This window comes from Peromyscus eremicus, chromosome 16_21, assembly GCF_949786415.1.
Source record: "Peromyscus eremicus chromosome 16_21, PerEre_H2_v1, whole genome shotgun sequence".
NCBI classification, from domain to species: domain Eukaryota; kingdom Metazoa; phylum Chordata; class Mammalia; order Rodentia; family Cricetidae; genus Peromyscus; species Peromyscus eremicus.
The window spans coordinates 7,775,118-7,791,239 of NC_081432.1; the positions used below are offsets into that span (position 1 = coordinate 7,775,118).

Here is a 16,122-nt window from a genome sequence, read left to right on the forward strand (position 1 = left end):
CTTAAAGAGGCTTTCTGATCTAGGACTCCCTCCTGCGCCCCCTAGGGGTTGGAGGTAGACTGGCGTCACTAGGACTTGGCATTTTATACAGCACCCCCAAATACAGTGACGTATTTGAAGCAACAGTCACCAAAGTCCGAGCTCACTCAAGAACCCCCGGACTCAGAAAAGACGAGTCCTAACACCTTAGTGTAAAAAAGTCACATTCTTGGGAACTGAAAAACTACCTGGAAGCTTTGGCATGAGGTCCTTCCGCTGTGCAAAGGCCTCGGGGCCCCGTCTTCACCTCCTCGGGGGTGAAGGGCCTTTGAAAGTTGCCAATCAAATTGGGGAGCTCAGATGTTGCTTTAGGGGGGCAGTTTGGCACAGCTACAAAGATGGAACACGGGCAGAAGAGCAAGGGACTCATGCACAAGCTTGGTGATCGAAGCCCTGAGGAGAAAAAAGAGACGGGCAACGACCTGAGAAGATGTAGGAGTCCACCTGAGTTGCTGGAGAGGAGACATCTAGCCCAGGGGAAGAGGGTAGACCAGCCAGAATTCCCGGGCCACTTCCCATGTGAGGCGTGTGAGACAGCAAGGTGCGGGTGGCTCAAACAGCGAGTCAGCTTTGCTTCAGGGGTACAGAACACTTCCCAAGAGCCCGTAGGTAAAAAATGGCTTGGCCCTACCCAACTCAGCAAATTGAGGGGCCCCAAGGGTAAAGCTGTAGACTTTCTGCACACCAGCCAGCCTGAAGAGGGCGCTGCAGGGTGCTGCGTGGGGGACCAAGCTCTGTCCATACATTGGACTTTCACAGCGAGGATTCAAGTTGGCTTAAGCGTGGTTTTACCCAGATGCCTGGCTGTTCCTGGAAAGTTGGTTTGGTTTCCTGCCTGAGAGCCGGGGCTAAGCAGGAGGGCTGGCCTTGGATGCCAGGCCAGGCTGTCAGCGGGAGGTATGAGGCAGGTGCCCTTTGGAAATCTTGGAAATCGGCCCTCCCGGACTTCTAGTTCAATTCTTGGCAGGAGGTGAGGGGTTTGGAAGATAATTATCCGGGGGTGAAAAGGGAGCTGTGTGCTAAGGCGCCTCCCCATGACCCGGATGCTGACAAACCATGCATGCAAGTTTGTCTTACTGGCACAGGTGCGGTTAGAGTCTGCTCCATGTGTAGCACGCCAGTGTTCCTGATTCTGACACTTGACAAAATGTGGTAGGCCGAGAGAGGCCGTCTTCAGTACAGGGCTCCGAGGGAGCAAACCTTTCGCCCAAAACTTGTCCATTTTGATGGCATTATTAAGGTCTGCCTTGGGGACAAAAGCCTGGTGGTACTGAAGGCGCTCAAGGAGCCGGCACTTGGCTGCTGGGCATCATGCCAGTAAGAGCCCAGCGCCCTGCGGGGCCTGGGAGGGCACGGCAGGCAGGTGTGGGGACCCAGGAACAACTAGAGGATGCCCCAGCTGAGCATCCCGGGGCTGTCTGGGTCCCTGGGAGCGCGCGGGACTGGGGTCAAGGGGCGCGCGGGAGAGGGAGGAGCCGCTCCTGGCCGGCGCCCGCAGGGCCGAGAAAGTGAAAGGGCGGCCGCTCCAGGAAGTCGCGAGCAGGAAGCGCGCAGGCGGCGCGGGCTGCGGAGCGCAGGTAGACGCGGGGGCGACCGAGGACCCTCCCCAGCGGCGCGCACCTGCCAGCGGGCCCGCGCCCTGCGCCCTGCGCCCTGCGCCCCCGCTACGGCCTCTCCACCGTTTGTCTCCCTCTGCTGTGGCTAGAGAACCGGGGACCAGCCAAGCGCTAGAAGTGGCGTTGGGCGACAGTGCCGGGCGATCCCGACGCTGAGTTCCCGGGGAAGTGGAAGCAGAAGGCTCCCCGAGGCCCGGGGCTGGGATCGCCTAGCTGCGTTGCCCGGTCCCCTCCCAGTCCCGGGCCGTGGTGACAGCTGTGGGGAGCCGGCTGCTGGAGACCCAGTGCTTTGTCTGCAGCCGCGCGTTGGGGACGTGGGCGTGCCCGTAGCCTTCGCCACCGGGCCAGGAGGCTGTACGACCGACCGGGGAGGAGCCGGCTCGCAAAGCCCTTGGGAAAGCTCGCAGGCAGCACCCTGGGTTCTCGGGTTGTTTGTTTGCTAAAGAACTGCTTCCTGGAGCCCGGGCTCGGTGACCAACGCGGTGACAGCTAACCTTCTGGCGGTAATAAAAGGTTTAAATCACCGGAAAGTCCCCTAGGCGCATGCACCAATCTTCCAGCTCTCGGGGTTCACTCTGGGATCTTGGTGACCTGCAGGTAAAGATTTACATTTGAACTGGAGACCCTTACCCACGTCTAGGTTTGCACTCCTAAACTGCCTTTTCCTTCTCGTCAGCTCTTTCTGCACCTGGCTAGTGGCTGCCTGCTTACCCATCTGCCGGCCCCGGAACTTGAATTGCATGAAGTTGGGCGAGTTGGTAAATAGATTGGCTTTGCACATTGATCTCTTTATTCATATCTAGCTAGAGGATACCTGGCAATTCCCTCTCCTGGGGGTCCGGTTTGCACCCTGCGGTCTTGGGAGGTACATTTACAAGTCCTGCACCATTAGCAACACCTGGGATGTGTTGTTTGTTGTGAATGGGCTAGGAGTGGTGGTGGACAGAATTCTGACTTCTTGTATTTAAACGCAGGGCAAGTGAAAATGACCGTTTCTGTTTATCTCCCACGGGAAATGGAGCCTTTCAAAGCTTACAAAGTGCTTGATTGGAAAGGTTGTAGTTTGTCTTGGTTTAAAACAAAAACTCATGAAACTTTTGGAGGGGGTTGTCTGGTTCTCAGGTTTGTCCTTAAGTGTGCCCTAATTTTGACGTGTTGCCTTAGGGTGCTACGATTTTTGTCTGTGTGCTTAAGCCTGGGAAAAACCCTCTTCTTTTGCTGACTTCCAGCGGCTTCTGAGTCTCCTTGGAGGGTGGATGGACACTGTTCTGAGTGGCTCAGAGCCCTAGGGCTGGAAGGACAGATGGTAGGTGTGTCTGTCCCTAAGCCCTTGGCCAGGCTTTGTGAGAAGGGCTAGCTACCTGTGCTTCTGAGCCTGGTAGGGGTGCTGTGTCACAGTGCACTAGCTCCTAATTGTCCGCTCTTGCCTCTCACTGCCTTCTTATCATTTTCTTTAATGGGCTGAAGTTCGTTGGGAGCTTCTAAGAGGTGACATTTAAAAACTACTTTCATGTGCTTGGGCTGTATGCCAGAGCCTTTCAGCCAAGCCACGTGCTCCCCTTCTGTGTAGGGATGGGCAGGAGGAAGTGTGCCTGAGAAGGCGCCCCCAGGCAAATGGAAGGTCTGGGATTTGTCTTGATGTGAAGCCCGTCTAGCTGGGCTAGCCTCATCTCTCCTCTTAGAGCAGTTGGTTCTCAGCCTTCCTAATGCTTTGACCCTTTAAATACGGTTCCTTGTGTCATGGTGACCCCCCACACCATAAAGTTATTTTTGTTGCTACTTCATAACTGTAATTTTGCTACTGTTGTGAATCATAATGTAAATATCTGATATGTGACCCCTGTTGGGTTTGCAAGCCACAGGCTGAGAACCATGGGCTAAGAACCACTGCCTTGGAGTGAAAGCTATGCCTTGGGATCCAGGAGGGTGTGTCAGTAGCCTTTATGACCTGGGATTTGGAGGGAACAGATTTTGGGCGGTGGTGGTGCACGCCTTTAATCCCAGCACTCGGGATTTGTGAGTTCAAGGCCAGCCTGGTCTACAGAGCGAGATCCAGGACAGGAACCAAACTGCACAGATTTTGGGGATGCTATCCAGGCCAGCAAGAAAAGAGCTTTGTTAAGCTGAGTTCTCAGCACCCCGAATGTGGAATCACCATCTGTCCATCCTAAGGTGCACTTCCTGTGAGAATGGGTAGTGCATGTATACACACACACACACACACACACACACACACACACACACACACACCCCTCAGGGGAATCATTGGCATATAATGAAAAAAGCCGGGGGCTTTTTTTCCTGGTAACTCTTTTTTTTTAATTAATTTATTTTTTTATTTGCATTGGTATTTTGCAGGCATGTGTGTCTGTGTGAGGTTGTCAGATCTCTAATTCCTGGTAACTCTTTATGCTTTGGAGCTTTGCTGTTGGACCAGGTTTTGCTGGATGACAGATTTCACTGGTAGCAGGAGGTGAATTTTCAGTGTTTTGATGGAGGAAAAAAAACTGGACCCTGGCTGTCCACTTTCAAGCCTTGCACAGTTGAAATCAAATCCTTTAATCCGAAGCCATCATCACAGAACAGAGGTATTTCATCGGTGCACTCGAAACATACATAGGGAACAAGAACAAAGAACTCATTTCGAGCAAACCTTTTTTGAAAGGTGTCATTTAAATATGGAGATTTGAGCCAAAGTCCTGCAACTTTTGGTTTAATCTAGAGGCAGGGTCTTGCTACGAAGCTCTAGCTGGGTTCCAACTCAAAATGGTCCTCCTGCCTCAGGCTCTTGAGTGCTGAGATCACAGGCATAAGCCACCAGGCTGGCTCCAGCTGAGTTCCTTGCTCATGATCTGTGCTACACTATGGGACAGGGAACCCTGCCCTCCCTGAGGCTCACCGGCAGAACCACCCCCACGGGTACTAATGGACTGTCCACTGTATACCAGGCCCTGTGCCAAGGCCTTTCTGAGATCATGTCTGTGTATAACAATGTTGATACCATTAGACCGTCATCCTCATTTTTTAGCTGGAGAAGTTGGGGAGGGGGGCGACTGGCTAGTGGCCTGAGTCACTGCGGGTCTGTGTAGGGTCAGGACTGAGTGACGATTGCTAAGGCCCCTGGGAGGCCCTGGGAAAGGTGGAGCTCTCCTGGCTGAGGTAGAAATACCTCCGTGAGGGTTCTGGGGCTGGTTTCTGGGCTAAATTCTCTTCAGGTTGTGTGCGTGTGAACCGCGGGGTTTGGGACCCCAAGTGCCCTGCTACTCCACTACTGAGCTATGCCCCCAGCCCAGGACATTTGTCTGTTGAAAGCTCCCAGGTGGGAAAGTAGTTCCACTTTGGAAAAATACAATGCCCTGGGAATGTGTGTCCTGAGGCTAGGAGACCCGCCTACCTCAGAGCTGGGTCTGTTATCAGTTCTCTGGCTTTCTTCTATCCCTTCCAGCTTTGCCCTTCTTCAGCCCAGCCTTCAGAGCAAGCTCCTTTTCCCAAGCTAATGATGTGAGCACAGGACAGGGAACCACAGCGGCAGGTGGGAAGTTCATCCCATCAGTGTTAGGTATGGCAGACTCAGTTGCAGAACCCCAGCCCAAGTGACTGACGGTTGATTCCCTCCTGCCGTTCTGCTCAGGCCCACAATCCTCTCTTGCTGAGGCTCACAGGAGGCCTAGTGAGCAGTAGTGGAAGGAGCAATTCCAGTGCCCGCCCCCACCCCATGCTCTAATAATCGTGTACATGACTAAACAGTAGACATATGCTTTGGGGCAGAGTGGCCAATCTCTGGAAGCCCTAAAGGCAGAGATGAGTGCCCACTTCCCTTCAGCAATCATTGGAGCATTCTGTGAGCTCTGTTTGAGCAATCCTCCCCAGGGCATCCATGGTGGGAGCTTCTGGTATCAGACGTGTAACTTTGGTCAGTCGTGGGTGGCCTCTCCCCATCTGTGGAGTGACTTCTGCCTGCCAGTGTCTCCCGGGTACTATCATCAGGACCACACAGGTTCTTAATGCCTCTCTTTCTCCCACAGAGCTCAGCCGACCCTGATGGAAGGAAGAGGGGGCAGGGCCCAGTAGGACACGTCTGTTGTTGCTGCTTTCCAGGCTGTGTGAACTGCAGGGCTGTCAAAAAACAACCATAACCTGTTTCCTGGAGCATCTGATTACGGGACTGGAGCTCCGAGGTCAGGAACGACGTAAATGGCTCGACTCCCTGTAGGCATCCGCTTCATCATCGCCTTCTCCAGGGATCAGTGGTAAGCTCCGTGGTGGGCTGCCCTCTGGAGTGTTGATGTGTGGGGCAGAGTGACAGGGGGCACTGGGTGGCTTTTCCGCCCGTGTTTCATTATGGAGCGTGGGTGTCCGGCTTTCTCATAGCTGTTACGTGGTGGCTGCTGTTACCTGGAGCCCTCAAGAGTCCTGTGTTTTGGTGGTGACATCGCAGACACCATTTGGACTCCTCTTCTGTCAGGAAGGAAAAACTTACCTTTTCTCTTTTCGCTTTATTTTTGTGGTGCTTGTGAGAGCTAAACAAGGCCCCTGGCGCTGAGCCGAGTCCTCAGCCCTGCTGTCCCCTCTATGTTGAGTGCCTGGGCACACTAGCAAGTTAAACTGAGGAGACAGGTGAAGGAGAGAAAAGGGTTTTCATCTCATGTTCGCAGAGGTTCCCAGAGAAACGTGCGTCCCACGGTGTATTTAGAACCTGGGGCTTATTGTCGTCTTTAACAGGAGACGTGGGAACGGGCACTTAGCAGGGAAACACATGGCCTTTTGGAAAGGAAAGGAAGTCCTCAAGAGCACAGGTGGCAGGAGCCGGTAGTGCCTATTACGGGCGGAGGCGGCTCCTCTCCTTTCCGGTTGCTACTGAGGAGACGGTGTTTGGCGACTGAGTTTTTCTGAGGTCTTTCTCGGGAAGCTCTGCTCTCCCTCTGCTCAGCATGGCAGTCGTCTACACAGGCTCATTCTAGCCCACTCACCCGCTTCCATTGGGCTCTTCCGAAAGGTCTCAGGGTGGGTTTGGGACCATCTGCAGATGGCTTCCCTCCACAGCTCTCCCTCGAGGCCTGCTGAGGATCTAGCCACAACCCTTGACACACTTTCATTGGGAGACTAGTTAGCTCGGTTTGTAAATCCGTGATGCGTTCTTGTGTATACAGATTGCTACTGTTTACTGTTTGCCTCGTCTGCTCCTCCTGCTTTATGTAGGTGTGTGTGGCAGGCATTGTACGGTTCTCATTTTTAAATATTTCTATGTAGATTTTGCCTTTTGTTGGGCATGTAGCTCAATGGTAGAATGCTTGCAAGCCTGAGGCCCTGTGATCAGTGTCCATGTTAAAATGCCATGTCCAGTGTCCAGTGAGACCTTTGACAGTTTCTCTGCCATCCAGGATCTGACACAGAGCCACACACTGCATTTTGCCATCTCGTGGGTTTTGTGTCCTTTAGTCTAAAAAAATGTCCCTTGATGCTGTCTGACTTTTATGACCTTGAGTTATTGAAAGGTTCAAGCTCATGTTTTATGGATTGTCTCCCATTTTGGATATGCAGATGTTTGTTCGGCCAGAAAGTCAGACAGTGCCCTTTTTTGGCAGGCGGGGCTGGGGAGGGGGAGGGGTTAGAGGTCCCGTGGGGAGAGGAGGGACTAGGCATGTGGAAGTGGAATGAGAAGGGACCCCCGAGGTCCAGAACCGGTTTGCGCACCTGGCTCCTGGTCTCCTTCTCTGTGTGACTCTTCCCACCGACGGGAGCCAGAGCCTCAGAGACACTCATGTCTCAACTGGCAGGAACAGCAGAAGATGGGCAGGTGTGCTATGTGATGCCGGGGGACTGCTGCTTGCTGACAAAGTCTAGAAAAACTTGAAACTTCAAATAATTGATCCTAGGAGTAGATGGTGGCCCGCTGACTGAGAAAAGCATCTGATGTACCTCACAAATGTCACTGGAGCAGGACCATGCTTCCCTCCCCAGGAGGCCAGCCTCCGGGATCAGAGGCCTGGTAGCTGGGACCTAAGACCATCTCCATCATCTCATAACATACTCCTACAAAATTCCTATCTCTACTTAGTGTGGGGAAAGGTCCTGTTGCCAAGGCAGGCGGTGACTTAATAGGTGACCAGTGTCAATCTCGGTGGCATCCGTCTCCCGATCAAGGCTCTGACAAAGTCATGAACTTCCTTCTGTATCTGGCTGCCTGGTTTCTGAGTTCAGAAAGGGTTGGGATTTGTCTCTAAACCAGCCACGCTGACCAGTACTTCCTCTCAGAAGCACTTGTTGAGTTCCTAGGTGACCGAGGCAAGCGACACTGAGCCAAGACCAGACAATACCACAGTGGCTTGCCACTGCTTCTCTGAAGGATGTGACACTCAAGGGCACTGTATTAATTACTTGTCCCATCTCTGTGACCTGAAAGAAAGCAACTTAAGGGAGGAAGGGCTTATTGTGCGCGTTGGAAGGTAGAGTCCCTCGTGGTAGGAAAGGTGTAGGGAAGCGGCTCTCAGCTGCCAGGACGGAAACACGAGGCTGCTTTGCTCTGATCTCAGTGGTACAGGAAGTAGGGCCAGTCTGTAAGCCCCAAGGCCCACTCCCCAGACACGTGCTTCTAAGTAGGCCCCTCCCACAAAAGGTTTGACGACCTTCCGATACAGCACCACCAGCCAGTAACCAAATGTTCAACACAGGAGCCAACCAGGCTTATCAGATGGGCAGTCAAGGATAGCAATGGACTCAATCCAACACAAAATCATAAATTGTCTTACAACATGAGGGGGTGTGTGTGTGGTGTGTGTGTGGTGCATGGCAGTTGTGGCGGTGGTAGTGTGTGTGTGTGTGTGTGTGTGTGTGTGTAAAAGAAAGAGATTGTTTTTGGTTATTGTAACTTGACTGTGTAATTCTCAAATGGAATAGATGACAGTGTTACACTACAATATAACAAATAGTTGGGCATGTCTGACCCATACAGATACCCCTGAGGAGAGTCTGGGGGTGCATCCTGGCCCTGAGCTGGCATTGATGGGATGTGCTTTTTTTTTTTTTTTTTTTTTGGCTAGAAACTCAGGGTTAACCCAGGCTCTATTCTTGAGGTAACATGTACCGTTCGTCATAACTGTATAAGCAGAGCATTGGAGAGAAAACACTGAGACTGTTGGTTTCTCTTCACTTACTTCATCTTCCCACATCCACCTGTAGCATCACATAAACCCAAAGGTGTGCTCCTCCCCGGAAACCAAATACCATGAACCCGGGTCTCAAAAGACAAAAGCAAGCCCCTCCCAGTTTGGCGGGCTGAGGGTCCAAACTCAAAGTGCGGCAGGGTCATGGCCGTCTGACAGGTCCTGGGACAGCTTCCCTTCACCCTAGTTCTCACTGTGACACTGCCAGCGACCAGCTGCATCACACTGGCCTCTATCTCCGCTGCCACACTCCCTCCTCTGCATCTCTGTGGTTTTTGCTTTTTTGAGACAGAGTCTCTCTAAGTAGCCCAGGCTGGCCTCAAACTCCCGGAGATCCACCTGCCTCTGTCTCTTGAGTTCTGGGATTAAAGACGTGTGCCACCACTCCCAACATCTTTTCTTAGGAGGACACCAGTCCCTCAGTTTAGGGCCACGCTAACCCGGCTAGACCTCGTATTAACTCATGACATCAGGACACTATTTCTGAATAAACGAATGCTCAGAACCCCTGCTCCTGTCCATGCAGAATGGGTCAGCTTTGTGAATGGTGAAGAGGATGGCGATAGAGCTGCCACGTGGAGCAAGGGCTCCTGAGGAATCCTGAGGGACCTCAGTCACATAGACCGGAATTGCAATTCCATGAAAGCACACCGGACCCTCCTCTCCCAGAGGCCAAACGGGATGGAGTGGAAACTGGCTGAGAGCAGCTGTCACCTGCAGCCCCCCCTGGAAAGTGAAAGACAGTCTACAGCCACGACCTCTCTCACACCCCAAATCCTCTAGGAAGCCGAGGCCAAAGATAGAAGGATGACTTTGGAAATGGAGGAAGGAGGCTGGGCCCAGCACCAGCTACTTGTAGATAAGGGCTTCCTTTTCTGCCTCCGGGAAATCCTGCCTGCTCTTCGTTGACCTTTGACTCCAACCCACAGGAGGTGGCTTGCAGTCCTGCTTCCATGAGGCTCTCTCTTTCTGAAGGGTCCGTTTATGGCTTCACCAGCACGAGTGAGGGGCTGTCCCGAAGAGCTTCACACCTTCTTCCCTGAGCCACCTGAATTAGGGCCTGGTGGAAAGTGAGGCCCAAGGCTACTACCACCTCATCCCCCTGTCTCCTTGACTGAAACCTAGTGAGACTGAGGAGGAATGTAGTATGTCAGGACCCAGCCCTCCTCAGCCCTGCTCATCACAATAGGAGAGTTTCAATTCCGGTGGTGGAGTAGACAGACAGAGCCTGAAGCCACTGAGTCATCCCTCTTAAAGCCTTAGCCAGGCAGCCCTGAGCAGTGGCCCCTGGAAGCTATCCCAGGCTCCTGAGTCAAACGGAGGGGCTCTGGAGGGAAACTCATGCCCAGGCTGCCCTGCCCTGGGCACTGAAGAAAGTATCTGGAGAGGAGCTAGGGTCTGGCTGGGAGCTAGAAATGGGGTTGGCAGAGGTCAGTGGGTGGCTTCTCATAAGCAGCCTCAGGCTCAGGGGATGGGCCCGTGTAGCAGCTTTGACCAAAGAATGGCAAGAACCTTCTGTTCTGCCCCAGGGAGGCATTCAGAGGCCACAGAGACTCAGCATGTCCCCTGCGGGGACAAGCCCAGCTCTGTCTCCTGAGTGCTGGGAAGAACTCTGTTTGCTTTCTTCTGGTCACCTTGTGGGCTTGGAGGGAGTGTCCTGCAGACTTTCCACTCAGGCTTCCCCCGGGAGAGGAGAGCTCAGGCAGTTAGTTCCCTATCCCGAAGCCAGTGTCTACATGTGGATCAGGCTCCGTCCCACAGAAACCACCACCCTGCATTCTCCACCTCAAATGGGGTCTTGGTTAAGTCTGGAAATGTTTATTTCGGCCTCTCACTTAAAGAAGCATCTGTTTATCCGTGTTTCTGTGTATATGGGTGTGGATGTGCACCTGTCATGATGACTTGTGGAAGGGTACAGCTTGCAGGAATGGATTCCCTCCTTCCAGTCTGTAGGTTTCGGGAGTTCGAGGTCAGGTGGTCAGGCTTGGTGGCAAGCAGTTTCGGTCACTGAACCACCTCTCCTTGCAGGTAGGTCTCTTCCCTCAGGCTGGCCAAGGCTCTAGCCTTTCCCTTCTTCAGGCACGAGCATCCCAGAGAGAGTTTCACTTCTTGGGGTTCATGGTTTCTGTAGCGAGCACATACCCCAGTTACGGGGGAGGAATAATCACTCTTGATTCAGACTTGGTATAACACTCATATATTCACACAGTAAGATTACAAGCAATATTCATCCTGTCTTCCAAATGGAAGCAGGAGTACCTCTCTGGGTATACAGGTCCAGACTCGCCACGTCTGTTCCTCTGGATCTTGGGTCAGCCTTCCTCAGGTCAGCCACGTCTGCGCTGGGGACAGGATCTCACGTCTCTGGCAGAGGAGAGTCATCTCGCGCGCGAGGGCCTGACAAGCTCTGTTGGTCGGGTCTGAGGCTTCATCTTTTATATTCTTTTCTGGCTAGGTTTCTAGTCTTATCCCTACTTCCACACATAGCTTATAGCTTATCACTACTCCATTTGTGGTTTACTTACATCATTCTATTGTTTATCACTCCTGACCAGGGTGTTCACCCTAGGCCTTACATGTGTTCCTTACAGTTTCAAAAAAGTCTCGTAGTCAGAGATGGGGAGACAAGCGTCTCTTGAGCATGGCCTTATTCTTGTCAGGCTAACTGGCTCCGTGGGCTGTATAACAAAAGGCAAATGCAAGAAAGGGTTTCTCTGGGTTCAGAGAGTCCCTCAAGCAAAGGAACTGAAGAGAGACAACACCTGTAGGAGCCACCATTTATTACGTGTCATTAGAAGTGGAGGCCACGTGTGGGATAGAACCCTCAACCCATAGGGTCTGACACTATCAACGGGTAGACTGGTGTCAAACATGTCTTGAATCATAGAACCCACCCCCCACCCCACCCCCCGCCGTGGAATCCACTAGAGAACTATTTGTTGTTGGGACAGTGTCTCAGTGGGGGATGGGGCAGAAGACGTTGGCTTCCCCCCGCTCCTGCCTGCCGCGGGCTTCAGTGGTCTCCGTTTGGACAATCAGGAATAGCAGTGTCTTTAATGTCCTGATAGTGTCATGAGACTGTAAAGTGGGGTTGGTGTGTGACGGTGCAGTGCGACACCTCTCTCATGCCCTGTATCCAACATGCGTTCCAGGTACCGGGCCTTCGTTTTCGTGCTGACATTCCTGCTTTATGCCAGCTTCCACTTATCCCGAAAGCCTATCAGCATAGTGAAGGTAAGAGATATTTGAATAGAGAAGGTAAGAGATCTTCGAGCCCGGGGCTATCTACCCTGCAATCTGCCTGAAGACCAGAGACTCCAGCGGCAGCGGGAGGGCGGGAGAATGGGGGCGGGGAGACTGCTGGAGACAGATTATTCTCGCATCTGACTTTCAGGGTCTTTTGTCATGTTTTGTTATTTTCCTTTTTCAGAGACTCAGAGTTTCACCTTGTTTCGTGCTTTATTCCCTCAGAGGCACATCTCCATCAGACTACAGTTCCAGAATTCCCAAACTTAATTAGATATTTATGTGGTCTGGGTTTTCTTTCCTGGAGAATCCTGTCTTAAACGTTTCCCCAAGTGACTCCAACTCTTGGTGCAGTTTGACCCCTTGCCTGGTTCTGGGGCAGCCTGGGCAGGAGAGCAGGGGAAGGGCTGGGGACAGGTGTCCCACTGGACACCAAGTCCTCTGTATTAACGTGAGAACTAGGAAGGAAGCGGATATGTTTTCTCACCTCACCTTACTTGTGGGCCAGTCTCAGGAGTGAATGGCTTTTGACTCCTGTAGAGGAAATAAGGATGCTACCCTGTGCCAAGATCAGCCGATTTATGGCTCAGTTACCCACTTGCCTTCCATCTGCCAGTAGGGACCTGGTTCAGGACTCTGGTGCCATGACCTCCCCAGCTGAGCAGGGCTAGCTGCCCTCTCAGGGCTCCCAGCATTGGAGACAAGGTAGGGGCCTGCTGCCTCTGGAGGCCGGTGTGCCTTCTCCAGCGTACTTATTAAGAAGGTTCTGAAGCTTTTCCTTGGCTCCTGGTAGTCAGGAGTTTGCCATGGAAACAAAACACTTAGAAATCTTTAAGAAAGGGTGGTGGTGCATGCCTTTGATCCCAGCACTCAGAGGCAGAGGCAGGTGGATCTCTGTGAGTCTGAGGCCAGCCTGGTCTACAGGGTGAGTTCCAGGACAACCAGGACTGTTACACAGAGAAACTCTGTCTAGAAAGGAGAGAGGGGGGGGGGGGGGAGGAAAGAAAGAAACAAACAAACAAACAAAGCCGGGCGATGGGGGGGGTACATGCCTTTAATCCCAGCACTCGGGAGGCAGAGCCAGGCGGATCTCTGTGAGTTCGAGGCCAGCCTGGGCTACAGAGTGAGTTCCAGGAAAGGCACCAAAACTACACAGAGAAATCCTGTCTCAAAAAACAAAAATTAAAAAAAAGAAAAGGAAGAAAGAAAGAAAAGAAAGAGAAGAAAGGTTTCAAAGAGACCTAAGAGTAGGAAAGTAGTCAGTAAGTGGCATTAAAAGCTCCGGGTGTGACATGTGACAAGGGCTAGCCAGTGACCAGCCCTGGAAATTTGAATGCTGTCTCTGTGACCCTTCCTGCTTAGAGAAATTCACACGTGGCTCCCTCCAGACAGAGGCACATCACAGAAGGCAAGGGCAGGCCTCCCCCTGCAGGGGCCTGAGTGAGCACCTAAGACCTGGGATGAAGCACAGTCAGTCAGGGAGCCTTGCTGGGGCTTCCGGGACTGAGCTGGAAGGGTTGGGCCTGCATGGCGGGGGAGGGGCAACTTCCTGTACCGGGTAGAAGGTGGAGTGTCACCACGGAGTCACTTGCTTGTGGGACAGGTATGGTGAGTGGCTACCAGAGGGTCTCTGGGGCATGACCTGACCCTTGAACTCTACCTGATAAGTATGAGGGTTTTGCCAGGAAGTGGTGTGAGCATAGTCCAAGGTCACACTCTCCTTGCTTAGGTATGCAAAAGTCACCCTGGATTTCTTGAGGAGGTGTCTTGGTTTGAACCAGACTTCCATAACCAATGGTCTATTCGGGTTGCTGTCTAATACAGACCTCACAGCAGCCCTGGGGGTGTCATTGGGAGTGAGTGAGCTCATGTTAGTGTCTCCTGCATTGGTCCTCTGGCTCCAGGGTCTCGTCTCTATTATTTTTTTAAGATATGTTTACTTTTATTTATGTGTTTGAGTGTTTTGCCTACATGTATGTATGTGCATTGTATGCATGCCTGGTGCCCTCAGAGTTCAGAAGAGAGTGCCAGATACCCCCAAACTGGAATTATGAACAATTGTGAGCCACCGTGTGGGTGTTGGGAACCAAGCCAGGTTCTATTCAAGAACAGCCTGTGCTCTTAACTGCTGAGCCGTCACTCCAGCCCCAGGTCTCTGCTCTTGACAGTGCTGGCCCGGAGTCTCCAAGACAGCTAATTCCTTGCATGTGGTCAGCATCTTGTAGGATTCCCTGTAACGCCCAGACTTGCCAGTGCATCTGGGTGTGGGTTAGCCCTAGGCTGAGTTCCGCAGGCTACTTTGCCTCCCGATACAGGCAAGACTGTCTCCACATATGATTTAGACTTCACAGAGCCTTGGCAAGCATGCACCCGCTTCAGCTCTGGCTGTAAATGACACAAATGGCACCAGGGACAGGGAATGATCCTACCAGGGACCCCATGAGTCACCATCTGCAGTCTGTATTTCCCAGAAGGTTATAAACAAAGCTGGAATACATTTGTTTACTGGACATGGACCCCGAGGCTGAGAATGAGCGGTGATTTGCCAGTGATTATGACTCATTTGTCAAGTGATGCTGGGTCAATCAGGGTTACACTTGCCCTGAATCATCACTGATTACTTTTATTTTTCTCTGATTTAAAAAAAAATGTACCCTTTAAAAACACAATGATAAACCCAGGACTGGGTGGATAATGTTGTCCCTTCCCATGATCCTCCATCTTTATTTGAGGCAGATGTCTTCCCTGGCTGGTAGACAGATGGGGTCCTTGTCCCCTTGGAGGGGAACTTTGGGGGACTCTCCTCCGGGCTGAGCCAGAGCAGAACCTGTAAATAGATGGTTTCTCAGAGAATTATTTTTGCAGGGTCTCTGGAGCGCGTGTAGACATCCCTCTTTGCGCACAGAATTGAAAATGGTAAAGACCCAGGGCACACAGAAAAGCACAGTTGAAAGAGTCAGAGCTGTTAAGGAAAGCTGTTTTCTGAAAAGTTCCAGTGCTTTCTGTGGTCACCGGGAAAACCTCGGCAGAGATTTCCTTTATAGACAAGGTCTCAGGATGTGCCCCGTACTGGCCTGGGACTCAAGTAGAGAGCACACTGGCCTCTAATTCACAGAGATCTGCCTGCCTCTGCCTCCCAAGTGCTGGGGTTAAAGGCGTGTGCTGTCACACCCAGCCAATTCTTTAATTGAATAAAGTTTATATGAAAAGATGCTGCTTAAGAATTAATCACCAAAAGCTGGGCGTGGTGGTGCTCCACTCCTTTAATCCCAGCACTCTAAGTTCGAAGTCAGCCTGGTTTACATAGTGAGTTCGAGGACAGCCAGAGCTACATAGTGAGACCCTGTTTCTACAAAAACAAAGAAAAAAAGAATCACCAGGGAAAGTGTAAAAGATAACATTTTAATAAAATAAAAAAAACATTTTGAAGTACTATAATCAAAGCATTAGACTGAGAACAGTCAAAACTCTGGATAGAATAGGCATGGGGAGGGTGCAGCTCAGTTTTTAGCACTTCAACTGCTGCCTGGAATGGGTAATCTTGTCAACTTGATGGCTGAGTGATACCCAGGAGATGGGAGGATCTCAACAGATCACACAAGCTCTAGCCTGTCAACAGATTAACCGCTGCTGGATTCAGATTTGAATAGACAGTTGGGAGGTGGACGAATCCTGAAGGAAGGTCTAGTTTGGGGGCGGGTCTTAGAAGGGCATAGCTTGCTTTTTTTTTTTTTTTTTTTTTGGTTTTTCAAGACAAGGTTTCTCTGTGTAGCTTTGCGCCTCTCCTGGAACTCACTTGTTAGCCCAGGCTGGCCTTGAACTCACAGAGATCCGCCTGGCTCTGCCTCCCAAGTGCTGGGATTAAAGGCATGCGCCACCACCGCCCAGCTTTTTTTTTTTTTTTTTTTTTTTTTTTTTTTTGAGGCAGGGTTTTACTATGAAACCCAGGCTGGCCTTGGAAACTCACATCAACCCTGCCTCCGACTTCTGAGTCCTGCATCACAGCCTGGCCCACCACACCCAGCCAGTGTAAATGTTCTCATTGCAGTGTTGTTTAT

The 16,122-nt window shown here is 51.7% G+C and overlaps 1 protein-coding gene across 1 annotated transcript in view; it reads left to right on the forward strand.

Moving 5' to 3' along the window:
• The first annotated feature begins 1,741 nt into the window (after nucleotides 1-1,741).
• The window catches only part of Slc37a1 (solute carrier family 37 member 1), a 51,476-nt gene continuing 37,095 nt past the window's right edge, over nucleotides 1,742-16,122 (forward strand). Inside the window, exons 1-3 of the mRNA XM_059244069.1 lie at nucleotides 1,742-2,252; nucleotides 5,681-5,905; nucleotides 11,971-12,052. Of these exons, the coding sequence (XP_059100052.1) occupies nucleotides 5,850-5,905; nucleotides 11,971-12,052 (138 nt within the window). The 5' untranslated portion in view covers nucleotides 1,742-2,252; nucleotides 5,681-5,849. The remainder of the gene's footprint in view (nucleotides 2,253-5,680; nucleotides 5,906-11,970; nucleotides 12,053-16,122) is intronic.